Source organism: Echiichthys vipera (assembly GCF_963691815.1).
Source record: "Echiichthys vipera genome assembly, chromosome: 20".
Taxonomy (NCBI): Eukaryota; Metazoa; Chordata; class Actinopteri; order Perciformes; family Trachinidae; genus Echiichthys; species Echiichthys vipera.
Window position 1 is genome coordinate 5,277,875 of NC_139845.1, and position 27,728 is coordinate 5,305,602.

Consider the following 27,728-nt stretch of genomic DNA (forward strand, 5'->3'; position numbering starts at 1 on the left):
TTATCATTACCATAACAGGTCACAAATCAGTAAAAACAACAAATCCCCAAAAGTATGTACACTTTCCTTGTAAACTGCCTCCACTGTTTTAGATTACACACAGACACACAGACACACACACCCACACACACACACACACACACACACACACACACACACACACACACACACACACACACACACAGAGAACACGCTGCAGAAACGTGACAACGCTGCGAGAACGCACGCAGCACGCTGGACCAATCACAGAGCTCATAGCTTAGTGCGCGTCCACGAGTGGGCGGAGTCACGGTGTGTAGGTGCGGCGAAAGGAGGCGAGCAGATTGAGCAGCTATTACCGGACCGTTGAGGACAATTGTGTCATACAGCCGCTCGAAACACCCCGGAGACGACTCACGCAAGAACCGAGAAGGATTTACAACACCTACGTGTTTCTTTAGACGACACTCGGACGACATTTTTCCGTTAAACTCGCTTGAAACGCTCTTTTACATAACCAGCTAATACACGACGGCGAGCACCAACGGTTTATTTTCGACCGTTAGAAGCGAAACCTTCAAATTTCACGCGAGGTAAATACTCTGTTACTTAACTACACGCGCGCAGTGCTTATATAATATATATTTAAAGCGTTTTTTAGTGTCTGTGTAATTATACAAGCTTTTTTTTTCATCATTCAGAAAAACAAGTTATACAACACTAAAAACGAGGTTGCTGCGCCGCCGGAGAGCGCGAGAACGACCGGGTCCTAAAGCCCGCGGGGTTGCGCATCACGTTGCAGGAGTGCGCGCACCGTCTCGTGCCCAAATGGTTCAGCAGCACACTGTTTTAAAATTCTTCGACATAATGGAAAAGGTCCTGTTAGAGCAAGGTTAATCTGCGAGCTTTGGACTGCGTCAGTTGTGTGCTAATTATTGCATACACGTCGAGAAGTGTTTTCGCCTTGGATACATTATATATTTCTCTATACAGAAATATATATACTTTTAATCAGGGAGTCGGAACAAGAGTGGATTGAGCACGAAGAGACTTTGCTTTACCAAAAAAACAAAAAATTCCAGAAAAAAACAAAGCTCATCCAGTTGAGTAATGGTCATTAATACGATCCACTGGTTCAGGAAGGGCTTGCGGCTCCACGACAACCCGGCGCTCAAGGAATCTCTGCAGGGAGCGGATACCGTCCGCTGCGTGTACATCCTCGACCCCTGGTTCGCTGGATCTTCCAACGTTGGGATCAACAGGTGGAGGTGAGGGGGCAAAAACAACACACACCCGAGCATCGAGTCACGTACAATACAGTTGATGCACCGTGTCATCCATGCACCTCTGGAGGCTGTGCATGTACTGCGCCATAGTTGCTTGTTAGCTAGTTTGTTATGCTGGTAATTGATGGGTGTAACACACACATCTGGATCTATATATCGATTCATATCATGCACAGCTTAAACTTTGAGATGCACCTTTCTTTTGACACTCTTATGCATTCTTTCTTATTATACATATTAGTTTGTGCTTCATTTAAATGTATGGGAAAGCTGAATTTTATGTGATGAAGGGGAGAAATGATCAGTATACCTTAAACCGTATTTACTGTTATGTAAATATGTAATTAACCGCAGCTGCAAGGTGCGGGAAAAGCTTGAAAATGCACCTTAAATTGTGCACAAATGTGACTTTAGCAACGTGCAGGAATGCTTGTGATGTAAACTGAGTATGGGTCTGCCATAAATGGTCAGAGCCATGTGTAAATGTTATCATGATCCTATTTCATGACATTTTTGGATAGATTGATTCAAAAGTAAGCAACATATTGGTTGATAATGAAAATGATTGTCGGTCCCAGCCCTAAGCCACTGATAAAGGTTAGTTTCACTCTCTAACCAGTACATTTGAACTGCCATGAGTGCCTGTGCACATGCAGATGTCTCAGCACTGTTCATTGGCCCTCTGCAGCTCTGTTACAAAACACACCGCATTGTTGTGAAGCGTCTGCAGCAAGAGATAAGCACGCTTCATATCCAATATCGAAAACACGTAAGCCATAACAAAAACGTGGCAGCTTTTGGGTCTCAGCAGGTGTATCCTTGAGATGTTGACTGTCCCCGTGTTTTTGTTCATTATGACACTGGAGGAACATTTAATCTTTGAGTGTTACACAGATGCCGGGGACACAAACAGTTGACTTTTAGAGCTTAAAGAGGTTAATATCTCTAGATTTAATCAGTTATGCTGTATTACAGAGTGATACCATAACACTTAATGAATATTTATTGGTAAAAGTGTCAATTGTGACACGTATTGGCAAATTAAAACCATCATGTCATCAACCTGGTAATCATCACAAAACCAAACATCAATTAGATCTTTTAGATGCATGATTTTAATGAGGCAAGATTAATAACACGCGCTGGTATCACACATAATTCATAAGTTCCCCTCAGAGGGTGTGTAAGATCTCAATTTGTTAAAATGGTGTTTGGTGTGTTGATCCTCACCTCCCTGCTAGACTATAATTATTGTGGAAGTCAAAATGGTCTGTTAAAGTGATAATTTTAAGGGGAAAACTTACAAGAATTAAAACTTCATGAGATAAATAAAGGATTTTGTTGTTGTTGTCAAGGAGAAGCTTCACTTTGCAAAGTTTGATCTGACTTCTGAGTTTTTTCCTGGGGGTATTACCCCCGTCCCTCTGCTCTGTAATTTATTTTTTACCTACAATGACGCTAATACGCCATTGCAAAATGCTTTATAGCATCGTTTATAGCTAGTGTTGTATTCCTAAATGGTTTATCACTACGCCCCTGGTCCTTACAGCAGCTATTTCCAGACCTTTTTACATCAGCTCCCTGATCTGTGGTCTGCACCCTGGCACTATAAATGACGGTGGTTATTTCTTCCACGGCGATTAGAGACGTGACAGAGGTGTACCTAAGTGACTAATGCGTGGAAAATGTAGTCCTGAGATAGAAATAGCGAAATGTCTGGAGCTTAATTAGTCTTCGTTTGCCAACGCTGAGAATACTGCGTTAGCGAGCTTTGTTTTAATCTCTTCGCTTTCGTTTCCGAGTAATGAAAGGAGCGAAACGTTGGGACAGAAGGAGAGTGCGTCTGCTCCTCCTTCAGCCCGTCTGTTCTCAAATGACATACTGTTTGAATTTGACCTGCATGTCCACATTCCTGTCGTGAAGGGACAATGCATTATTCAACCCTAACACTTTTATATAACTCGCATTTCTCGAAGAGTCCAGACGGTCCAAAAGTGTGTGTTTGTGCTTGTGTGCAAGATAGGGACACGCCGTTTTTAGTCCGGTGACACATATGAAGCTTTGCAGGCTCATGTGACGGAGATAAGAGCGAGATCTGTTATCATTAGTGGAGCGTTTGTCCTCCCGCTTTGACACCCTATAAGCCACCCAGCAGACGCTCTGGGTTGACCTTCTGTGTCACATGGAAAGTCTTCCCACTTTAAACAGTTGGCATCTTTTCGGACCCAGCGTGTACTGTGACCCGGACCTTTAATTCATCGCTAATGTGCGCTGTATCCTGCTGTCAGCAAAGTGCTTCTGAGTGGAAACTGGCTGAATAATAGACCTCTTGAGGTTTACAGTACAGTAGGTGTCTCGCTGGGTGGGTTTTATTCCCTTTCCTGGCGTCTGTGCACTCAGGGTTTGGATTTTGGTCCCACGCCGTCTCTGAAAGAGTAGGGCAGCAGCACCAAAGGCGTGCCTGTTATGCTTTTACAGTTATGCAACAACAGCATTGGGTGAGGCAGAGCACACACACACAGATGAATCCCTCGTTTTTCCCCTTTTGTTTCACCTTTTTATGCACACATCAGACAGGAACATGAAGTAAAACCCCCTTATCTCTCAAAAACAGTAGAAACAGTGCACAAAGCAAAAAAAACATATTTCAAAGGATCAGAATCTCGCTTTTAAGAGTCAAGATATTCTATTTATTTTTGTCTGTGTCGTCACTTTGTTGTTACAGATAATGTGAAAGTCTACAGAAAGAGGTTTAGTGGAGCAGGTTAGTAACTAAACGTGTGATGCACATGAGAGAGGGGTTTCTGTTGTTTACCCTCAGTGATACAAAATGGGTGCACGGTATAATAAAAAACACCTGTCACCTGTTTAATGTGATACAATTCAACAGTGCCACCATTAGGCCTACGTCTAAACTACCTGAAGTTTAATTAACAGCTCTCTAAAACAGTTTCCATAAAACCTGAACATTATACAGGGTTTGTACAAGCTTAATAATGGTTACAAATGAGAATTTTACTCTCAACAACACAAGTTAAGTTTATTTGAATTTAGAGCTGCAAAGATTAGTCAACTAATCGTTAAGTCGATCATCAGAAAAAGAACCGACAACTATTTTGATAATAAATCCTTGCAAACATGGAAATGTGCTGCTTTTCTATGTTTTTTTTAAACAACATGACCTTGGTCTTTGAGAAACTGGGATGAACATTTTGTTTTACCATGTTCTGACATTTTGTAGACCATGATTAATCAAGAAAATCAAATTAGTTGCAGCCCCATTTGAATGTTCTAAGCGTGACACAGTGGACCATGCCTGAATCACAACTGAGTCATACCCATGCCCAAAACCATGGAGATATTTATGTAGCTCTGCAACGCGTATGTCTGTGATTCTACATTTCTCTAAGCAGAAAAAAACTCACCGTCACAAAATGGAACATGAGAATTGCGCCTCGGGCTACGAAAAGCTCGCCACAGCGCTGCAGCTCCTGTAATCAGCAGTAGTTCCTGCACTCCTGCTATCATTCGAGAGCTTTTGTAGACGTAAGCAGAGAGCAGTGTGTGCAGTGTGCAGTCCTTGAGCCGGGGGACAATCCTCAGTGAATGAGGCAGCGGGTTCAATGGCGGATGACATAACCGCAATAACTTTCCACCGCTCCCCTCCCACCCCCAACATCTCTACACGTGGTGCAAGTAGGTCAGTGTGTTTGGAGCGGACCTTCCCTCAAACGTCTTTTTGACCTACTTTCCCTCTCATGCTGCTACAAGAGACCCCGCATATCTATGGTGAGCCCTAATCCCAACAAAGCTGCGATACCATCTGATATCTATGCTCACACTTTACGCTCAAAACTGTGTATACTAATATACAGAATTATGCGGGGTGGCCCATGATCACGACGGACGGACCACATTTAAAGGGAAAGAAGTTCATGAGGATGTCATTAGAGTGGGTGGCTCCATGAAAGAGGAACGTAGGAGTGTTGAAGGAGGACAGCATGGCAAAGTAATGAAAAACAGCCGCTGCACTGCAGTTTTGTCTTTAGATTATAGATTACGGCTCGGTGCTTTCCTCCTGCAGTCAGATGGTCTGTCCTTGTTGCAGCACACTGACCCTTGAGGTCAGGAAGGAGCATTGAGTGACCACGCGCTGGCTGAGATGTTGGAGGGCGTTTTAGACGTTAGATAAGACTGTAGCGTCAGCTGCCTTCAGATGTGCATGTACAAAGTGTCAGAGTCTGAGAGTAGGACCGGTTGCTTCTAGGGAAAAAGAAATACATCACTCAGTGTGAATCCACTTTACGACTTCCCTTCTGTTCAAAATAGGAAGTTACCAATGAAAATGGTCTCTGTTTAGCAGCAGAGACGACACCGCTATATCAGGAAGAGGGTCCAAAACGAACTCGCCAGTGGCTGCTAGACTGATACAGTTACCGCTTCTTCCTGGATTATTTAGATTCCCCAAAATACTGACATTTTACACCATAAACTAGCTTTACCTCTGTGTCACATCTCCTATTCTTTTGAGCTTGCCCTTTTGTAAATGGCATCCCTGCGTGTGTGTGTGTGTGTGTGTGCGAGCAATTGAAAGTACCTGGGAGACACCTACTGTAGTGAGAACTACCACAGTTTATATCTGTGGAGAGACTTTGTCACTTTACAGGTGTGTTGTTGAGATCAAATGAAGGCTGAGTTCAAAGGTGGGTGAGGTCTGAGCAATGGGGCTGGAAGAACAACAAGAAACATGGATGTTGAATAAAATGTATTCTTTAGTGTATATATATATATATATATATGACGAAATTGCTTCAAAACTCAATCCCCATTTATAATTTTGCTCACGAGTTGCCTTTGAATGCGGACCGACACCCTGACCAGTGGCCTGCACATGGAATAATATAATCACAACCTGGTTAATAATTTAAATATTTACATTGGGGTAATAACAGGGAGTGTGTGAGTATTCACAGCACCCACCTGGATTTTATTTCAGTCGAAGACACAATACGAATGATACAGGAAGCCTCCACCTACGACCTTTGGTAGCTATAGCAACAGCACGGGAAACACCGTATTACTCCCGCTCTGTCTGCATGCATGTGTGGGCCTGTGTGTGTGTGTGTGTGTGTGTGTGCTCTGATGTTTACAGTTTTTATTCAGGGAAAGATAAAAAAACAAAAGCACAGTACAAATGATATTATGGTATAATGATGAACCACACATTGTTGTTTAAGTAATATTCACTTTTGTGGAGTCGGTGTGTTTTGTTTATTTCTTTTCACTGACGTCACACACAGTGATGATTAAGCTTCTGGTCAGTTGACTCATCCACTGCCAGCATGATTCAGCCTTGAGGACGAGTTGAAGGAAAGATGTGCCGAGGTCACTTCTGTCCCTTGTTTCTGAAGGGAAACACACAAAAACTAAAAGTTAGCATGCTGCCTCAAAGTAATGCTACAGTCAGTGTGAGAGATGCTGTCGGCTACCTGGTCACATTTGTTTAGGGGTGAATGTTGGAGGCATAATAGTCATAAGAATGGAGAAAACTCATGTCCAGAGATTTCTATTACAGGACATTTGCATGCCATAACATTAATGAAACAATACCAGTGTTACAATAGGGTTCCCTGATGCATCACCAGTTGCTTTTATTTGTTTAATAATTGTCCAGAATGTCCAGTTTCCTATTTTTCTAACCCACAGTGATGCATTTACCAGAAACAGTAACTACCCGTAAAAGAGATTTCCATGCCTTTTTTAAAAATTATAAAGCAGGTTAAGGTATATAAATATATTTGAAAGTATCAAATCCACAGAGAAATGCGCACAGCCCGTATTCAGAAACCTTTTAAATGATATTTCAGATCTATGCAGATGACTGTCATTGTTTTGTGAAGGGAACCAGCATTTGTCTGTTTGTTTTTTTGTTTAATTCACCTTCTTTGAACACATGTTGCTGTATCTTGCTGCATAAAAGGAACGTATCAAAGAGCAGGTTGAATGTTGAATATTCCTCCTGCATAGCCAAACAGTGTTTTCTTCTCCAGCTGTTTTGCTTTGTCCCAGTTTCAACCTCACAAGAGTTCACGACATTGTAAAACTGTTGAATATTTAGCAGTGTGTTGTTCCTGTCAGTGTTTTAACCACTCGTTCTTCATTCCTGTCGTCCCCCAGGTTCTTACTGCAGAGTCTGGAAGACTTGGACTCTAGTCTCCGTAAGCTCAACTCTCGACTGTTTGTGATACGGGGCCAACCCACTGATGTCTTTCCCAGACTTTTCAAGGTGAAGTCTTGATTTGAACCTTAAAGCTAAAAGCCCCACGACCGCCTTTATTTGTTTATCCTATAGCTAACTTGTGTTAATTCTCGGCTCTCCAGGAATGGAATATTTCTCGCCTGTCCTACGAGTACGACTCTGAGCCCTTCGGGAAAGAACGAGATGCAGCTATTAAGAAACTGGCCAGTGAGGCTGGGGTGGAGGTGACAGTTCGCATCTCCCACACACTCTATGACCTGGACAAGTGAGTTCATATCCTTCCTTTAGTACTTCTGATTTAAATGCATCCATTAAACAATAGAATGATTATTATTTTTTAGGTATTTGACTCTGTATTGTGTGTTCACTTCACTCCTGCAGGATCATAGAGTTAAATGGGGGTCAGTCCCCACTTACCTACAAGCGGTTCCAGACCCTCATCAGCCGTATGGACCCGGCAGAGATGCCTGCAGAGTCCATCACGGCGGACATCATGGGGAAATGCAGCACGCCCCTGTCTGACGACCACGATGACAAGTTCGGCGTCCCCTCCTTGGAGGAGCTAGGTAAGTGGTGCCAGAAGGAATTAGGTAGAAATATGCACATGCACAACAACAACTGAACACATTATTGACTGAATTTAATGTGTTTTATACTTTGTGTGATTTCTGCAGGTTTTGATACTGAAGGTCTGTCCTCAGCCGTGTGGCCGGGGGGAGAGACGGAAGCCCTCACGCGGCTTGAGAGGCATCTGGAGAGGAAGGCGTGGGTGGCCAACTTTGAGCGTCCCAGAATGAACGCCAACTCGCTGCTCGCCAGCCCGACAGGCCTCAGCCCGTACCTGCGCTTCGGCTGCCTCTCCTGTCGCCTCTTCTACTTCAAGCTCACTGACCTTTACAAGAAGGTACGACATCAATCACCTCTGAACATATGAACGAGCGGTTCTGGTATCTAACAATTGGCTGAATTACATTATCTTAAAACTGAAAGAAGGAGAGATTGTCTTATATTTGTTACAGTTATTAAAATTAGCTTTCGTGCTACATTTACTTTTATTTTGGATTTACAGTAAATGCAAAAGACATAGAACTATACTGTGTCTTTCTGCACACTGCGATATTATTCAGGATAACTTCTGCTACAGCATGTGTCTTTTGTTTATACCACCACCTAGTGGTTCAGAAATAAATAAAAATAATAAGATGTATTTATGTATTAGACAAATGTACATACATTAAATCAATATCAATGAATAAATGGCGAAATGGATAAAAACAGAAACGTGTAAATAGAAAATAATACATTGAAAAAAAAAGTAATATGTGCATATTTATATTCAAATTAACCTGCATGTTTTTTGATAACTGAGGCTTTCATTTTTGAATTAATTAATTTATTTATTCATTTATTAGTTTATTTATTTTAATGTCAGTTTATGTCCTCCTTTAGTTCTTTCCACTTCTTTATGTATGATGAGTAATACTATGATTTCCTGAAGCATGAACACGTATCCTGTCACTTCTCCGACCCCTCCAGGTGAAGAAGAACAGCTCACCTCCGCTCTCGCTCTACGGTCAGCTGTTGTGGCGCGAGTTCTTCTACACGGCAGCCACCAACAACCCCTGCTTCGACAAGATGGAGAGTAACCCCATCTGCGTTCAGATCCCGTGGGATCGCAACCCCGAGGCGCTGGCCAAGTGGGCGGAGGGTCGGACGGGCTTCCCCTGGATCGACGCCATCATGACGCAGCTGAGGCAGGAGGGCTGGATCCACCACCTGGCCCGACACGCCGTCGCCTGTTTCCTGACACGAGGAGACCTGTGGATCGGCTGGGAGGAGGGCATGAAGGTAGACCACGTTGAAGTTTTTTATAGACATTTTTCCTTTTTTTTTAAAAGCCTATTTAGGACTGACAGGAAATAGAGTGTTAGAGAGGGGGAGACATGCAGCAACGGGCCGCAGGTCGGAGTGGAACCCGCAGCCGCTGCCTCGAGGACCTTCAGCCTGTTTACATAGGGCGACTGCTCTAACCACTCAGCCCCCGGCCGCCCCATTTTTCCTTGTTATTAAAGAATTCAGTTTGTGATCCTCCGCTCAGAGTGTTTCTCAGCTAACACAAGGCTTGTTTGCGTGTCTCCAGGTGTTTGAGGAGCTGCTGTTGGATGCAGACTGGAGTGTGAACGCAGGCAGCTGGATGTGGCTCTCCTGCAGCTCTTTCTTCCAGCAGTTCTTCCACTGCTACTGCCCCGTGGGTTTCGGTCGGCGCACGGACCCCAACGGAGATTACATACGGTAAACCGAGAAACTGCAGTGCACGTCGGGAACCTTGATGGATACCGATGCTTGTATTTTAAACTGAAGTCACAACCTTACATGCTCACTAAACCTCTTCGTCTCTCCCAGGCGCTACCTGCCCATTCTGAGAGGGTTTCCAGCCAAGTATATTTATGACCCGTGGAATGCCCCAGAAAGTGTGCAGAAGGCGGCCAAATGTGTTATCGGAGTACATTACCCCAAGCCCATGGTGCACCACGCAGAGGCCAGCCGTCTCAACATCGAGCGAATGAAACAGATCTACCAGCAGCTCTCCTGTTACAGAGGCCTCGGTAAGAAGAGAGTCATTCCTCACAGATATCTAATATTAATATGAAGCAGGAACGATGGTTGCAACACTTCTGTCTAATGTTATTTTACTTTGAACAAGCTGTTAACTGTCTTGTATGTTTCCTTAGGTCTTTTGGCCACAGTACCGTCCACCTCTCACGGTAACGGTAACGGCGAGATGTCCTCAGAAGGGATGAGCTTCCCTGTTGAGGCAACACACAATGCTGCAGCTCCATCTAGTAAGTGGAATAATACCTAAAGTAGTTCTTCAAAATGTTCCGTCTCTGCTAAGATGAAGTGGTGTCTATAGTGAAAATTCAAATTTGTTGTTTTGTTTCTTTGTTTTACAGGCTATCAGATGCCGGCTCAGTCCCAGGGAGACTGGCAAAGCGGCATTAGGATGTACATGCAGGGCGATCAGCAAACCAGCAACCAGCAGGGTAAGGACGCTCGGCCACTACACATGAAACTCTTTGCATGAACACATACATGTGCGCCAAATGTTCCCCTTCATGTCACATTTATATTGTCGTGCAATAACTTCTCGGCTAACGCTCGAATCTTCGCTTTAATTGCAGGTTACGCGGGCACCAGTAGCAGTATGGTGTGTTACACCCAAGGTGCACAGCAGATTCCTGCGATTCAGAAAGGTGAGAAATGACTCTACGTTTGGCACCAGCCTGTATCAGCCGTGTTTTCTTGTCTGATACTGAGATAGTAAACTTTCTGAACTGTGCTGTTTGTTTTTGTCACGATTAGAACTACACTGCAGCACTCAGACCATCGGCAAAAGGCACAGCGAAGACTCCGGACATGGCAAAGGCTCTAAAGTCCAGAGACAGAGTACACGCTGAAAAGGTCAGTCGGAAACTAAGTTCAAACTTATTGCTGCTGAAATGTTCAGGCCACAGACCTTAAATGGAAAGAAATGGGAGGATGGATCCTTAAATACTTTAAATTATATCTACTATGGTGAATATTTAAAAATTTAACAAACAGATATCACCACGAAAACATCCCCAGTTGATTATTGACTTAAACAGTGGGGCGGCTGTGGCTTGGTGGCAGAGTGGGTCGTCCTCTGTTCGAGAGATTGGTGGTTCGATCCCCATCTCCCCCTGGTCCACATGTCGAAGTATCCTTGGGCAAGACACTGAACCCCGAATTGCTCCCCGTGCTGCGCATGGGTGTGTAAATGTGGTGTGAATGGTTAGATCAGATTAGATGGTATGTAGATGTCCACTGCCATCAGTGTGAATGTCTGTGTGAATGGGTGAATGTGACAGACACTGAGAAGCGCCTTGAGTAGTCAGATGACTAGAAAGGCGCTATATAAGTACAAGTCCATTTACCATTTACCAAACACAATTATTTAGTTTATTTAGTTTTCTGAAATGTTAAAATATCTGGTCATTTACATACTTTTTTCCAGAACAGAAATATCAAAAAGAGAGAATACAAAGGGTTAAGATATCTATTTGTATCCCTTCAAACAAAAAAACCTCAACAGCCATTAAAAAAATCAATAATAAAAATAAAAGGAATAAAATGTTTCATGCACTTTAAGCTGCATTTAATGTTATGGAAGGTGATATGAGAAAAGGACCTTTAAAGACACAAATTGTTAAAAGAAAAAACAACAAATATCATCATGAAACATTCCCAGTAAGACCATTTATTTTTTGTTTTACAAGTTTTCTGAAATGTCATGTTTAAATAAGTAAATGAGGCTTTATCTCATGCTACCTTTTGGTGAATATAGTAGAAATCTACAGAAACAAACGGACAAAGTGAAGTTAAATAAACACCTAAAAGAGCTCAAAACATCCCAATTGACCAGTGCATGAAAGTGTTTTTGCCTTATCTTCCTTTTCCGTAATGTGTCGTGTAAGGTGAAGGCTAGCTTGCATTTATCAGGAGGAGTTAATCTCTGAAAGTTTGTTAATCTACATTATCTAATCGTTTGTGAACCTTTGTGTCTCCCTTCCAGGAGCGTCCGCAGAGCCGGAAACAAAATGGACGTTAAGCCAAAACAAAATGGACGTTTGAGGCTTGTATTTTTATTACTACACTGTTGCATGGACACGACTTCAAGAGGAGCGTCGTTAAACACACACACACACACACACACAAGTTTCCTCGAGTAACAAGACTGTACATTATCACGTGGACTGCAGGACCCCCGCCGGTGCTGACGTCACTGGAGCGGCCGTTACACTGCGCTCATCTTCTTTTCTTTTTTTTGGTTAATATTGCCGGGACAAAAGTCCCTGTGTATATAATGAATTTGCTAATTTGACATACAGACTTGTACATATTTAATATTGTATGTGTGTCTTCTCTTTGTGTAGCCATAGACCCATTGATATATTTTTGATATGAGAAATCATTGCGGATGGATCTTTAAAAAGCTTTTTTGGGGGGGGGAGGGGGGGATTTTCAATAAAAAATGAAAACATTTATAGACCGTCCATTTAAAAAGAAAGTGAACAATCTTGTATCTATTCTAATAAAGCTGCCGGTCCATCATCAATCGTTTATTCTACTTCCCGTCTTTCTCCTGTTTGAGCCGAGATATTATCCACACGAGTGTTTTAACCATTCCCTCTCTCTATCTCCGTACTCATTTTAATCATAACCACTGTAGCAACATCGCTATGACCGCGTTAACTTCAATGGTCACGAGGACGAAGGCGGCAGGAAGACAAATTCTCCATATCATGGTGTCCTCCCTGTGTAACCCCCAATAAATGTACCACTTGAGAGAACTGCTTCACTTGCCTCTTGTTCCTTCTCAACGTGTGTGTTTTAATAAAAACTGGCTTAATTATACAAATGTTTTCAGTCTATTCTTTAAATCTGGAGTGAACGAACACACTCCCCCTAAACCTAAACGCACAAATGCATCCAAACACCAACAAATTTAAAAGGTAAATGGACTTGTACTTATATAGCGCCTTTCTAGTCTTCTGACTACTCAAGGCGCTTTCACAGTGTTTGTCACATTCACCCGTTCACACAGACATTCACACTGATGGCAGTGAACATCTACAGACCATCTAATCTGACCATTCACACCACATTTACACACCCATGCGCAGCACGAGGAGCAATCCGGGGTTCAGTGTCTTGCCCAAGGACACTTCGACATGCGGACCGGGGGAGATGAGGATCAAACCGCTGATCTTTTGAATGGAGGACGACCCACTCTCCACTGACCCACAGTCGCCCCAATTTACTACAATGGAAGACCAAGACAACCAGCAAATATTATGCCTTTAAGAAGCTGGGACCCGTGTTTTCTTTGGGTATTTTGGATTATGAATCCAGTATTTTGCAAGAGAAAAGAAGGGAAGATGACGACAACTGTTTTTCTTCTTTCCTATGCTGTTAACATCAAACCCCTCACTTTCATCTCAGTGAGGCTGTGACTTTATTACAGAATGAAAGCAATGAATTTATTCAAAATGTCGCACGGTTAGAATTAAAATGATGTTTAAAGATGCATCTGTGGCGACCCACAAAGCGACTGGGGCGGCAGTAGCTCAGCCCACAGGTGACTGGGCTGGGAACCGGAGGGTCGCCGGTCGGAGTCCCTGTGTGGACCATGTATGGAGCGTGGACTGGTGGCTGGAGCGGTGCCAATTCATCTCCTGGGCACTGCCGTGGTGCTGTTGAGCAAGGCACCAAGCCCCCAACTGCTCGGGGCGCTGGTCACTGGCAGCCCCCTCGCTCTGACATCTCTCCATAGATTGCATGTATACAGGTCCTGTTTGTGCATGTGTGTATTTCAGGCCTGTGTGTGTGTAACATGAATATCCCCATTGTAGGACTAATAAAGGAATTCTTCTCAAAGGCTCTCGGGTGTAAACTGTGATGGATTGACATCTTCCTGAGTCTCCCGTTACACGAGATCGGTGCTCCGGTTTTACTCTAAAGCACATTTAAATGGTACTTATGATTATGATGGAGCACCAGTTATTAACCCACTGAACTGTTGGAAGACCACTCATCAGGACGTACAGCACAAGTTTTCTCTGCAGTTAGAAAAAAGCTTCATGACACTTAGAAATGAATGTTAAAAAAACATACAAGTACAAATTCAGACGTGTCGTTTATTGCACATCACGCTCAGTTATCACAATCGTGTTGTCAGTAACAGCAGTGAATCTTAAACTGCGAGGAAGACGGGGCGGGATATTTGGCATATTAGATGCAGCGCCGTGACGTTCTCTCAAGAAGAGTGTGAAACAGTCCGTCATGTTTCCACAGGAGCTGCGTCGAATAACAACTGACGAAGGCCACGGGCTGAAACGTATCAGTTTCATAATAAAGTTGTTCTCAATACTCCAAGGAGTGCACTGCTGGATACATGTCTCCTTTCTTCGTTTGTCTTGTTTAAAGGTAGAGTCCCGAATCCCGAACCCCGAACTCCGAACCCCTTCCCAATATCAGCCTCAAACAACAACACAAAACCTTTTTTTCCCCCCCACATATCGAATTTTTGCCCTTCACTCTTCAGCAGATCTGAGGGGAGCGACGGGGTTGAACAGCGGCCTCTGCTGCCTGAGGTGCAGCTTGCCATAGCTCATCTCAAAGTCCTTCTTGGTTCCCACAATGACGTCCAGGCTGCCGGAGCGTACGTCATACCCGTAGGAGGCCAGCTTCTGGACGCGATAAAGCACGATTTGAGTGGTGAGTTCAAGGACGTTCGGGGAATCCTTCACCTGCTCCACCGTCACTCCGACGTCCATGAGTCCTTGGAACCGCCCCACCAGTGTGGGCAAGGAGTAGTACAGGATGGCCGGGCAGTCGATCACAATTCGCTTGAGTTCGTCCTTGGAGCAGACGAGAGTCCCCTCGATGTAGGCCAGCGCGCGCTGCATGGCCTCTGGCTGCAGCTCTGCGATGGAGGCTCTGAGGCTTGACACGAGGCTGAGGAGCTCCTCTGTGGTGAAGCCCTGCTCCCTCAGAAAGCCCAGGCTGTCCCTCCAGGCTTCAGCCGGCCGCAGCAGGATGTACGGGTTCTGGCTCAGGAGCTTCTGCAGCCAGACGCGCAGGTTGCCCTCGTCTCCGCCCAGGTCCAGGTAGGTCTCCCTCAGGGTGTGGATGACCTCCTTGTTGAGCTCCGCAGGTCGACTGAAGCTCTGCGGGGCGCTGGCCATCAGCTTGCCGATGATCCTGTTGCTGAGGCGTAGACTCTGGAGGTAAAGGATGTTGGCTCGCTGGTTGCCGTGGTGAGCTAAAGCGAAGAAAGAAGCCGGGAACTTTTCGATGATGCTCATCAGTTCACGCTTGTTGGGGCACACGGACACCCAGAGGTCTCGCTGGCGGGCCACTTCCTCCGGCTGACACAGGACGGCCTCAGGGTGAGTCTCCAGGATGCGGGCGACCGCTGTCTCGTCCGCACCCATGTCCTGCAGCAGGGCAGCGGTCTCCGACACGTACGCAGAGCTCTCGGACAGGACCCAGCCCTTAAACTTGCGTACCTTTCGGATGTCCACTGACAGTTGATAGAGGGAGTCCACCGTGAGCTGGTTTTCCTGTCTTTTGTTCGGAGAAGTCACTGTGAAGGCGGAGGAGGAGGAGGAGGAGGAGGAGGAGGAGGAGGAGGAGGAGGAGGAGGAGGAGGAGGAGGCAGGGATGAGAAGCCTCATCCTCTGGCAGTAGGTGCACAGGGAGGCAGAGGTGACGCGGAGCATGGTGGATCTGTATAGGGGACAAACAACATGCCATAAATGTACAACAACACTACATCGGGACTCATGCAGCTTTTTGGTTTGGTGTCTTCTGACGGAAACACGTAGAAATGTAATTATTAGTTAAACGTGGGAACTCTGCATTAACCGTTTTGTCTTTCACTGTGTGAACAGGGACCTTTTCTCACAGAGTCGGCGATTGCGATGGGAAGAGCCGAGATAACTTACTACGTTTTCTAAATGCATCACCATGACAACCGCTACTGTTCAACTGAGGGGGAGAAGTGAACAATACATGCTGTTATTGTTTTTAAGGAATAAATGCTGTTTTTATTATAATTTGATTCTGGTTCCTTGTGTCACCAAGTTCTCCAAACACTCCACACACAGTGACTTCTTAACATCTTGGTTAAACACTAAGCTGCCAGTTTATTATAGTTATTATATGTGTCCTCAAAGCAATTTCAGTCAAAAGCAACTGGACTTGGTTGTTTGTCTAGGAAGACGTTTCACCTCTCATCCAAGAGGCTTCATCAGTTCATGTACGCATGGTCCAGTCCCAGCCTGGTCCTGGTCCTGGTCCTGGTCCTGGTCCTGGTCCTGGACCAGTCCCAGCCTGGTCAGATGCGTACATGAACTGATGAAGCCTCTTGGATGAGAGGTGAAACGTCTTCCTAGACAAACAACCAAGTCCAGTTGCTTTCGACTGAAATTGCTTTGAGGAGAACGACGACCTGGACGAATGAGAACATTCACAGGCTTATTATATGCATTTCATTTTTATGTTCTTTATGGTAAATGAAGCTACAAAGCGGGTTAATGTTTGAGTGATGAATGGTGGGCTATGAATTCAATTCAATTCAATTCAATTCAATTTTATTTATAGTGTCAAATCATAACCAAAGTTATCTCAGGACACTTTACAGAGTAGGTAAAGACCCAACAATTCCCCCGTAGAGTACGGTGGCAACTACAACCTTCCCTATAACAGACAGGAACGTCAGACAGACCCAGCTCTGTGGAGGAGGACAACTGTCTGCACCGGTTGGGGAGGAAGAAAAGGAGAGAGAAAGAGAGAAACACAAAGACAGACAAAAGACAGAGAGACTGACACACTTCCAGAGATGCAAGCAGCCAGCGAGTAACAGTAACTATAACAATATCTATAGTAATGTGAGCATGACCCACATGTTATGGCAGTCTGCATAGCAGAACAGCAGGAACACGCACATCCAAGGTGACAGAACATGAAAATGAAAATAATTATGACAAAATGATGAGTAGGGGCAATAGCAGCTACGATACAGCAAGACATACCACTGATGGTGTTTTTTATGGCTACAGATTTTATAATTTATAAAAGTAGTGACGGTAGGAACAGTAGGAAAAAGTAACCTTTTAGTTAAAACCTTATTTCCCCTTTTCATTGTTTTATTTCCTTCCCTTTTCTGCTGTACACTTGCTACGAGAACATTTATCTATACTTCTGGTCAGTTGTTGTTTTCTCAGTTATTCGTTATTTCTTTGAGCTCAATGTTGCCATGTTTGTTTTGTTTTTTAATGTTGAGCTGTTCCTTCTTTCCCGCATTAGAGTCGTGTCAAAGACAAGATGTTAAACAATCTATACGGCTTATTTATGAAGACGAGGTGCGGGCGCCCTGCCTGCAATAGGTTAACAAGATCATTAGGAAGACAGTCAAGAAGGGGTTGCCATGTATTATAGCAAACATTGTTGTTACCCTTAACAATAGTGCTAAGACAGGGGTGTCAAACTCAGGCCCGTGGGCCAAATCTGGCCCGCTGTTTAATTATATTATTATAATATATATATATATATAAAAATATGGGAAATGTTAAATGTTTCTCTGCATAATGTTGAGCTGTTACTTCTTTTCCTGATTGATATTCCCATTGTTTTCTCAATTCCACTGATTTATTGTTTGGTCTATAATAATATCGCAGAAAACTGTAAAACCTACACCAACACATTAAGAATATTTGATCAAATTTTGTCAAAACAACAGTCCAAAACACAAACATATGTCATTAACCAAGATTAATTTGTATTTAATCTAATTTACCACAAGAAAACCTGCAAATATCTCAAATAAATAGACCCAAATGTCCAAGATGTGTCTAACTTAAGCACTATTTCTCTGCAGAATCCTCAAAATCACCTTGTTTTTTGACTCCTGCAACCAAAAATGTAAGATTTCCACTGAAGCCATGACCCTTGAGACCCCTTTGAGGTGACTCCAGGACCTACACGCATGCTTCCACTGCGTTACACAAGCATCTGCAGAGGAATGAAGACTGCAGCGCATTCATATCCATACTCGAGTGCACACATGCGAATTAGGAGTTATGAATAACGAAACGTCCATAGGTTTAAGAGGAGGCTGGGACATTGTGTCCTGTCTGCTGCACGGTACACGCCATGTTACATGTTACATATATGTGTAATTCATATGTTAATGACCCCGGCTGCACACGACACAAGACCCGGATACATCACGCAGGGTGTGATGATAGCAAAGCAAACATAATGTATTATTATTATGTTAAAATAAATAAATATATATATATAAAATAGGTGACTTTACCAATGTGAAGAGCCTCCCAGATGACTCCGGTTATCACACCCACTGCTCTGCTTTCATAACACGGAGGGGTGGAGCTGGGCGGAGCTGGGCGGAGGCACGGAGCGAACACATGGGAGGCATGTGAGCTCCCGCAGCCCGGAGGAGGGCGGCGCTGTGAGCGTCCAGCCCCGCCCGTCTGACCATGTACGGCCGCCGCCGCAGCCGCATCCTATCCTCGCCTGACCCGCCCCCCCCCCCCCCCCCGACACCGACCTTCATGGATGCGGATGATACAATCACACTGCAGCGATGCAATAGTGTCCAAAGTCTTTAAGTCACATGAACATTATTTATACTTGTGTTTGGTCATTTGAATACGCTTATTGTTATTGTATTTTGCACTTAAAAAATAAATAATAATAATAATAATAATAATAAAAATGTCATGTTCACAAAGCAGAATGATCTGAATCTTAAGAGAAAAGTCGAGCGCACATGGACGTGTTGTGATGAATTGTTTTGACATATTGTGACTATTTTTGTCATTTTTTTCATATATATTTTATCTCTATTGTTTAGGTATATTTTCGATATTGCCTACACACTAGTTTTATTTGTATGAATATCTATATATTGCTTTGTACTGCACTGTAACTGTAACTTCCATACATGTCTTGAAAATAATACTTAATTGACAATGAATGCGTTCAATGATCTTTTACTTATATATTACTCAAATGTCATTTTATGTTTTCCAACACTTTTCTTAAAATGTTTATAATTTTACTTGCGTTTTTTCCCCAATGCTTTTAATGTTTTATTATATTTAAAGCACTTTAAATTACCTTGTTGTTGAATTGTTCTATAAAATAAATAATTATAATATAAACTTGCCTCGCTTTGTTCCTAATCTGAAATTAATATATTTCAAAATAAAAAATAAAAATAAAAAATGTAATATTGCTTTTCTTTTCTTTAAAAAAAAAATCATACAAATAAGACGAGTGTGCAAATAATATACATAAAATAAAGCTAAACAATACGTATAAAATAATAAACAATAAATTATAAATATATAGAAAAAAAAGTAACGGGGTTTCTGTCCGTTTCAATCCACTTCCGGTTGTTAGTTGCAGCTAAACTGTAAGCTAACATAAGCTAACGTAAGCTAACATAAGCTAGCATGTAAGGATAAGCTACACAACCTGACTTAAATAATTAGCATTCAGCCTGTAAATACGTAGCTAACATTAGCTACACTTAAGCTAACAGGGCATGCATTAATAACCCTACAGGAATAAAGAGACTAAACTAAACTATGGTGAAATGCAACGTTGTAACATAAAAACATTGTGATAAACTGAGGCTAATTAGCTCAACTGTAGGCCTGGCTGTTTGCTGTTTGCTGTTTGTTGCATGTTTTGTTTGAGTTCCTGCTTCTTCCTCTGCAGCTCAAAAACCTACGTAACATTGTTTTTTAGATGTAGGCTGCACACAGGTAGCTTTGGAGAAAGAAGAGGACCCTCCTGGCTCCTGTACACAAATGTTAGAGGTGAGTAAATCTGGATTTTATTCCTCTTTTCCTCTTTTTTCTATCGTATTCTTACATAACAAGCAAACAAAAACAATAACACACTGCTCAGGTCTTGCCAAAACACAGAATAATAATGCACATGGGTTACAGCACACATATATATGATCATCATACATATATATATTATTGTTTGAATTAGAGTCGTGTCAAAGACAAGATGTTAAACAATCTATACGGCTTATTTATGAAGACAAGGTGCGGGCGCCCTGCCTGCAATAGGTTAACAAGATCATTAGGAAGACAGTCAAGAAGGGGTTTCCATGTATTATAGTAAACATTGTTGTTACCCTTAACAATAGTGCTAAGACAAGGTTGTAAAACTCAGGCCCGTGGGCCAAATCTGGTACGCGGTGTTATTATATGTGGCCCGCAAGATCATATCATGGTTCTCTGAGAGCTGGCCCGGGAGTATAAAGCACATCCACGTCTACTTTTCTGTTAACAACCATGAGCATCCGTGCTACCAGTCTCTGCAGACAAACTTAATCCACCCCTCCCCAAAAACGACCAAAAGAAAGATGGAGAACAGGATCTTTCAGCAGCGGTGGGAGGCAGATGATGTGTGTCTGAAGGTAAAGAGCTGTTTGCCACCGTGGCTGTAACCAAAGAATCAAACAGAAGAAACACCACGACAAGAACAAGGACCTGCACTGGAAAGGTTCAACGTTACACATCTGGAGAGAAGGGAAACATGCACATTTGCAGTCTTTTTTTTGGTTTTTCAGTAAAGAAAGATGAAAACACCACAAAAACATGACAAAATCAATAAAAACAGACGCAAAACACCACAAAAACGACCCAAAGAAAGATGGAGAACAGGATATTTTCAGCAGCGGTGGGAGGCAGATGATCTGTGTGTCTGAAGGTAAAGAGCTGTTTGTCTCGTCTGCAGAGCCACTGTGGCTGTAACCAAAGAATAAACAGAAGAAACACCACGGCCCTTTTTTTTTTTTTTAGTAAATATTGAATTTGGGATGCAACTTTGTCCCAGTTTTTAAATTTGGCCCACTGTGAATTGGAGTTTGACACCCCTGTGCTAAGAAAGATTTTGGAAATGTTAAATGTTTCTCTGCATCGACGTGGATCCACTTGAACAGACCTGTTTTATTTTTAGATATTTTATTTTACTAAACCATTTTAAGAAGCTTCACACCAGGTTCACACCCCGTCTGGGCCCTTCTGTGTGGAGTTTGCATGTTCTCCCCGTGTCTGCGTGGGTTTTCTCCGGGTTCTCCGGTTTCCTCCCACAGTCCAAAGACGTGCAGGTGTTCGGTTCATTGATGACTCTAAATCACCCGTAGGTGTGAATGGTTGTCTGTCTCTGTTTGTCTCTATGTGCCCTGTGATAAACTGGCGTCCTGTCCAGGGTGGACCCCGCCTCACGCCCAATGTCAGCTGGGATCGGCTCCAGCCCCCCGCGACCCCGACAGGGACAAGCGGATGAAGATGAATGAATGATTTTTAGAAGCTATGGGTCCTTCACGACAATTCAGTCAGTTGTGTACATTGATAATAGGTACTGTTACAATATATTGTGCTATAATCTATAAATCTGTCGCCTTTACCAGCATGGACAGTGAGTGTCCCCACTGTGGCAGAAAATATTTACTGTAGAGAGAAATAGTGTCGAACACACTTAACTGTACTGCACAGGTTTGACCAGATGAGGTCACTGTGCAGCGAGTGTTGCCTGCTGAAGTGTCACCGCCTCTATCCATGAACCGCACAGACTTTTTCTGTCTTGTAAAAGGTTTAATTTACTGACTTTGTCTGTGAAGAAGCACTGGTAGGTATTTTACGACCATCAATCAATTTGTTTGTCACGTTAAATCCTATAAAAATACAATTCTAGTGAAATGTAATCCTGTCAGTTCTTCAGGCGTCACGACAAACGATGGCTTTACTCTGTTTGCTGGTTCATTATTTGCATTAAACTGCTTTTATTTTGAAAAAGGAGCAGGGGGTTAACCACCTAAAAAACATACTTGACAAACCGGTTGCGCTGCGTTTCACCGTTTCACTCTATTTGTTCATTTCGGACGGTTAAACAGCAGAGAGTGCGGCTATTTCTAGCCCTCATCATGTTGCCTTTCTTTGCTGATAGACACAGTTGTCCCTTGCCACCAGCAACCAAGAGTGCCTTGATTATAATGGGACCACCTGCTGTCCTCATGTTGTGCACAGGCATGTTTCAGGGGAGCTCAGTCCACTCTGGGATGAGACAGACATGGGACATTCTCATAGGCGTTAAGATTTGTCTTTTGGTCCGCATTTATCGTCACTCAGAGCTCCAGAAGACTTCTATTGAGACTGAAATCCAACCCTGGAGATGATGTGTTATCTGCCTCGTACGTGAGCAGAATAACGTCGGGAACTTTATCCTAAGGAGGGCGCGGGTAACACTTTAATTGGGATTCTCAGACACAACAGAGCACCTGTCTCTCCCCGTCAGTTATCTCATCCTCTACAAACTGCATTTGTCCCTTTCCACTGATAACTCAAGACTCGAGAACATACATTCTTGACATCGGCGTTTAAGTGTCGCAGCATGGGAGCAATTACACTTTAATCCACACAGCGCTGAGAGCCGACAGTCTCCGACAGCAAGAATGTTTTAATTACATTCCAAAGTGGAGACCGGGCTGGAGCAGTAAAGCTCATCTTGCACGTCATTGTTCTTACTGAGGGTCTTGTCCGGTGCTGATGCTCTTTTAAGTGTTGTTTTGCTTTACAGAAATAACTGTTGGTATTCAAAGAACAACATAATGTCTGCTGCAGCAACATGAACTTTACAAAGTTTTTCACAGATATTTAAACAGACAAAGACAAAAAATGAATAAAGACGGATTCTCCTTTATCTTCACAGTGTTAATGCAATGGGGCTTAGGATATTTAAAGTAATGGCTCATTTTGGAAAATGTGACAGCAATGGTGGGGGGGGGGGGGGGTGTCTTGAAGATGCTGTAGCAGACTATAGTGAGGATTGTATGAAACCAAACACCATCGGGAATCCAATTGTACCAACCGTGTCATGCTAGCTTGTAAGGAAGGGGGCTAAAAATGCTCCAAAGGTAGATTAAAAAGAGGAATGGGAATCACAAACGGGTTCCAGGTGGATACTGGTAACAAATTGGAATTGATAGGTGAATCGATGCCTCTGAGCTTATCAATTCATTTCATAATGTCTGCATGTTTTTGCCGATTGCACATTGCTAAATAATGATGTTAAACTCTGCATCTACGCTGCTTGAAACTTGTGACGTGAAGTAGTCATGATGGAGAGAAAGAAACGGTCCGAAGCGTGACGTTCTAACATTATTAGCGCCAAAGGCAGGCTGAGCATGCTTTTCTTTAAGAGTCATGAAACCCTAAATGAAAAAGAAAGCTGTACACATTTTCTCTCACTTCATCAACACTGTGTTCAGACTCAAAGATAAAACAAAACAACTGTGCGGTGATGCTGAAATCCTGTGTAGGCCGACTTTTTTTCCCACACAGAAAATGGATCAGGAGTCAATAAGGAAATCGATAAAGAATCAGGCTGATAAGACCGAAGGCCATTTTCAAAGAGGTCCCTTGACCTCTGACCTCAATATATCTTAATGAAATTGGGTTCTGTGGATACCCAGGAGTCTCCCATTTACAGACATACCCACTTTCTGATAATCCCAGACAGTTTGGTGCAAAACCATGCAGTCTTATAAATTGCATACATTTGGTCTCACTGGAAAGCTAAAATAATCTGACTCCGCCAGATGGATTGATCCTCATGATTCTCATTTGCTCAGCATATCCATCTGGGAACTCGCATCCATCTGGGAACTCTCGTTTGGAGATCTTCTGGGAAGGGGCGAAAATACTGCTCGCTAATTGGATAAACCATCTGTCTATCACCACCTATGTTGGTGGGAGTTCAACGAAGCGTATGACGTACTAAACATGTCGGTAAAGGATATTTGCCGTTTGTGTCATGCGAATTTACGGATAAAAGGCACAATTTCAAGCGGAGCCAGTTGGTAGATCAAACTATTGCCGAAACCAGTCGGAAGAAGTGCAAAAGCATCTTTTCCTCTGAGAAAAGCCTAGAGTGCTGTTTTTTGCTCTTCTTTCAGCGAAGGAATACTCTCTAATTCTGATAAAACCTGCTCGATATAGCTGCGCTCATCTCATCCGTGGAAGCCGCCATGTTGTTAACACTGAACAATCACTTCTTGTTGCGTCACAAAACTGTTCAAAACCAACGCTGATTGGATGCTCGCTTGGCAACAGCTCCAAATGTTATCCGTGGCGCATTACCGGACTGATCTGCGAGTAAAATACAATGACGCTCGCGAGATCAGAATGGTCCCACGAAGCTAAAGCTGGGACTCTTGTGGATCCAATGAGCCCAGGTGTATTTATGTTTGATGATGTTATTCTTTGTATAGGGACCATTCTTTGACGTCACTGTATAAAGTGACCTCGAGGATAATCACAGCCTCATGAAACCTTAATACCACAAATAAGAGACCTGGAGTATTCAGAGGATTTACGGCTTTCCTACGGATATCGCGGAGGGGGTTTCCGGGCAGTTTCCACAGCAGAAGTGCTCACCAACTGCTGAAAAAAACCCTAGCCCCCATTTGAAATGGACTAGCCACTGTGAGACAGCTGTAACTTCCCGTCATTTAAATTCCTCCCTCGTGGTCTGACGTACTTAAGAAATTGCGCTGAGCTTTGTCAATGGAAGTTCCTAAACGCCGCGCACTTTGTCACGGCGGCTTTTAAACTATCATGATGGATTAGCGAGGTCCTCAAATTTCAGCCGCTGTGAGATACCTACTGAAGATGATGTGGTGCATCGCTCTCTATTTATCCCCTGTATTTCTGCTTCCACGTCTCTGTCTCGTCTCGTCAGCACGGGAGGCTCAGTCGGCCTTTTAAAAGCATGGATGTTATGTGTTCTTGATGATACTCTGTGGTGCTTTGTGGGCTGGGTGTGTGTGCGCATCTGTTGTGTATCTGAAATAGTCTCTCATCTTGTCCTTACAAAGGAATGAGGAGGCGCTGTAGGGTCAGAGTAGAGAGCAGGGGGGTCTATAGGGGACACGCGGGGGGGTGTGGCTGACAGAGTTTGTTGAGGAGAAAATAGACTATTCCATCTGTCTCAAAATCCGCCCCGCTGCTGACCTACACTCTGGAGACTTTTTGTGCCTGCGGTCACATGGTAAAGGCAAACCCTTAAAAACCCACCCCCCAAGCTGCACGTCCGAGACCCCAGTCATCATTTGTGCAAGACACCAACTGGTCTTGGCGTTCATCCTGCTTTCTCTTCCCTAGAACGCCTCCCATCATGTCAGACTCTGAGGAAAATGTGGAGGAGTACGAACAGGAGGAGGTGAATGAAGAGGAGGAAGAAGAAGAAGAAGAAGAAGTTGAAGAAGAAGAAGAGCAGGAGGAGGGTGAAGCCGAGACGAAACAAAAGCATGCAGAGGAGAATGAGCACGAAGAGGACTCCAAATGGCGTCCTAAGACAACTTATGTGCCAAATATTGCTCCTCCAAAGCTCCCTGACGGTGAGAAGGTTGACTTTGATGACCTGCACCGCAAGAGAGTAGAAAAGGATTTCAACGACCTCCAGACCTTGATCGAGTCCCATTTCTCCACCCGCCAGAAAGAGGAGGAAGAGCTGGTGGCGCTGCGTAACCGCATTGAACGCCGCCGATCGGACAGAGCTGAACAGCAACGCGTCCGCACCGAGCAGGACCGTGAACGCCAAGCGCGTCTGGCCGAGGAGAGGGCGAGGCGTGAGGAGGAGGCGGCCAAACTGCGCCACGAAGAGGAGGCAAAGAAGAAGAAGATATTCACCAACAAGTCCTTCGGTGGCTACCTGCAGAAGGTGGACCAGAAGAAGGGCAAGAAGCTGACGGCGCGAGAGGAGAAGAAGAAGGCCCTGCTGGAGCGCCGGAAGCCGCTCAACATCGACCACCTGAACCAGGAGAAGCTGGCGGAGAAGGCGCAGGACCTGTGGCAGTGGCTCCACCAGCTGCACGCAGAGAAGTTTGAGCTGGCCGAGAAGCTCAAGAGGCAGAAGTACGACATCTACGTGCTCCGAAACCGAGTCAGCGACCACCAGAGGGGCTCCAAAGCATCCAAGACCTCCCGCGGGGCCAAGGGCAAGTCTGGCTCCTGGAAGTAAACTGGACTGCCGAGTTATTTCTGGACTATTCGTCTCCTATTTTCAACATGACTCATAAAGGCTATCACAGGGATTATGTGTGGATTAGAGGGGGGACTGAAGTAGGACTTCCACTTATGAAAGATTGGTTGTTTGCTCCATAAAATGTCAGAAAAGGGTGAAAAATGTTGATCAGTGTTTCCTAAAGCCCAACTTTATGTTCTCAATTGTCTTGTTTTGTTCACAACTCAAAGATATTCAGTCGAATGTCATAGAAACCAGAAAATATTCACATTTGAGAAGCTGAAATCAGAGAATTTGGAACAATCTGGAACAATTGATATACTAATCGTTGCAGCTCTAGACTGAAGTAGGCTTCGTGAAGTCAATCAGGCCATTTCATCTTAAAAGACGTATAAATATCTGACGTTGTGATATTCACCAGTTCATGCATTCAAAGCTGTGGTTGAAGATTAAATCTTACAGTGTTCAGTGGTGTTGATTTCACTGCTTCACTAGCGTAAACAGTGCTTTTGTGGTTGTTTTATCTTTGTGTACCAGTAACAGTGTTCTCACCTGTACCTAAGGGGTTTGTTTTATATGCCCACAAATGTTTTAAATGTGTGATCGAGGGTTTTAAAAAGGTGCCAAAATGTCATTTGTTTGCAATAAATCGAAGCACATTTTAATATCTTTGAGTCAAGAGACGTTATTCTCTTCATGGTGAATAATCCGCCTTAAATCAAGTTATTCCGGGTACTTGATTCTCACCAAACGCGGTTCAAAAATGTCTTTTCCCCAGTAAACTTCTTTAAACATGTCACTGTTCAAGGCTTTTTGTTGCTGTGTCACTTCCAGTAATCCAGTAACTGCTAAAGAGAGTCATTTTGGTTATGTTAAGATCTAACAGGTGTCGCACAGCTGACTTTTTCAGGAGCTAATTTAGTCTCCGGGGCTCAGGACTGGCTGTGCAGTGTTTTTAGCAAAAAGACCCAACTGTTGACTGAAAGGTCAAACCCACGACCCACAGAGTCTCCGGAGTGGCTTCACAGAGGGGCGTTTGATGTCATAAAGATATCGAACCGCAGTCAACAAGACCAACGTCTTCAAAACTCTTTATGTACAGATGATTTCTCACCTTTTTGCAATGAAAGATTAGACAAATCAAGCTGATTTTAGGTGAAATAATTATTAGATAATTCCGACTATTGACCTCTGACTTTACATCAGCTGGATGATTGTTACCGCATTAACCGAAAAGACATAAAGTACTTTAAATAAATAGTTACTCTCTTATTTCCTTTATCAATTCAGAGTCAGGATTCTGTAGCACCAGAAAAGTTATTGTATTATCGAGCAAAAAAGAGAATTGTAAACTATTTTTTTAGAATAGAAATACTTTATTGATCCCAAGCTGGGTCGTTAAAGTAATATTTCATACAAGTGGCAGAAAAGGCCGTTTTCAGCCTCTCAAATCTGAAGATTTTTAATCATATCAAACTAAAATAAACTTGTTGATCAGTAACTGCAGAAAGAAAGATCGATCCATAATGACAATAACCGTTATT

General features: G+C 43.5%; 3 protein-coding genes across 3 annotated transcripts; 2 read left to right on the forward strand and 1 right to left on the reverse strand.

Annotated features, from left to right (window-relative positions):
- Positions 1-312: 312 nt before the first annotated feature.
- cry1a (cryptochrome circadian regulator 1a) lies at positions 313-12,531 on the forward strand. The gene is made up of 13 exons (XM_083935210.1): positions 313-1,247; positions 7,443-7,551; positions 7,647-7,789; positions 7,906-8,090; positions 8,199-8,428; positions 9,061-9,372; positions 9,665-9,816; positions 9,928-10,130; positions 10,257-10,367; positions 10,479-10,568; positions 10,707-10,778; positions 10,888-10,986; positions 12,119-12,531. Exons 1-12 carry the CDS (start codon positions 1,090-1,092, stop codon positions 10,980-10,982), a joined length of 1,860 nt encoding a protein of 619 aa, XP_083791336.1. The 5' UTR covers positions 313-1,089; the 3' UTR covers positions 10,983-10,986; positions 12,119-12,531.
- Positions 12,532-14,600: 2,069 nt separating this feature from the next.
- LOC310963010 (transcription termination factor 2, mitochondrial-like) lies at positions 14,601-18,469 on the reverse strand. The gene is made up of 2 exons (XM_083935640.1): positions 18,431-18,469; positions 14,601-15,837 (listed from the first exon to the last, which is right to left on the reverse strand). Exon 2 carries the CDS (start codon positions 15,828-15,830, stop codon positions 14,640-14,642), a length of 1,191 nt encoding a protein of 396 aa, XP_083791766.1. The 5' UTR covers positions 15,831-15,837; positions 18,431-18,469; the 3' UTR covers positions 14,601-14,639.
- A 6,866-nt stretch (positions 18,470-25,335) lies between these two features.
- Positions 25,336-26,181, forward strand: tnnt2c (troponin T2c, cardiac; the record flags this gene model as incomplete). Its single annotated transcript, XM_083935641.1, has 1 exon — positions 25,336-26,181. The coding sequence occupies one exon, from the start codon at positions 25,336-25,338 to the stop codon at positions 26,179-26,181; it is 846 nt and encodes a 281-aa protein (XP_083791767.1).
- Between the last annotated feature and the right edge of the window lie 1,547 nt (positions 26,182-27,728).

What these genes read in the sequence shown, in the direction of transcription:
- LOC310963010 (XM_083935640.1), bottom strand. Translation starts at nt 15,830, where the DNA reads ATGCTCCGCGTCACCTCTGCCTCCCTGTGCACCTACTGCCAGAGGATG.
- cry1a (XM_083935210.1), top strand. Translation starts at nt 1,090, where the DNA reads ATGGTCATTAATACGATCCACTGGTTCAGGAAGGGCTTGCGGCTCCAC. An exon ending in GCTGGGAGGAGGGCATGAAG is followed by an intron (nt 9,373 to 9,664) that starts GTAGACCACGTT and finishes GCGTGTCTCCAG; the next exon opens with GTGTTTGAGGAGCTGCTGTT. An exon ending in GATTCCTGCGATTCAGAAAG is followed by an intron (nt 10,779 to 10,887) that starts GTGAGAAATGAC and finishes TGTCACGATTAG; the next exon opens with AACTACACTGCAGCACTCAG.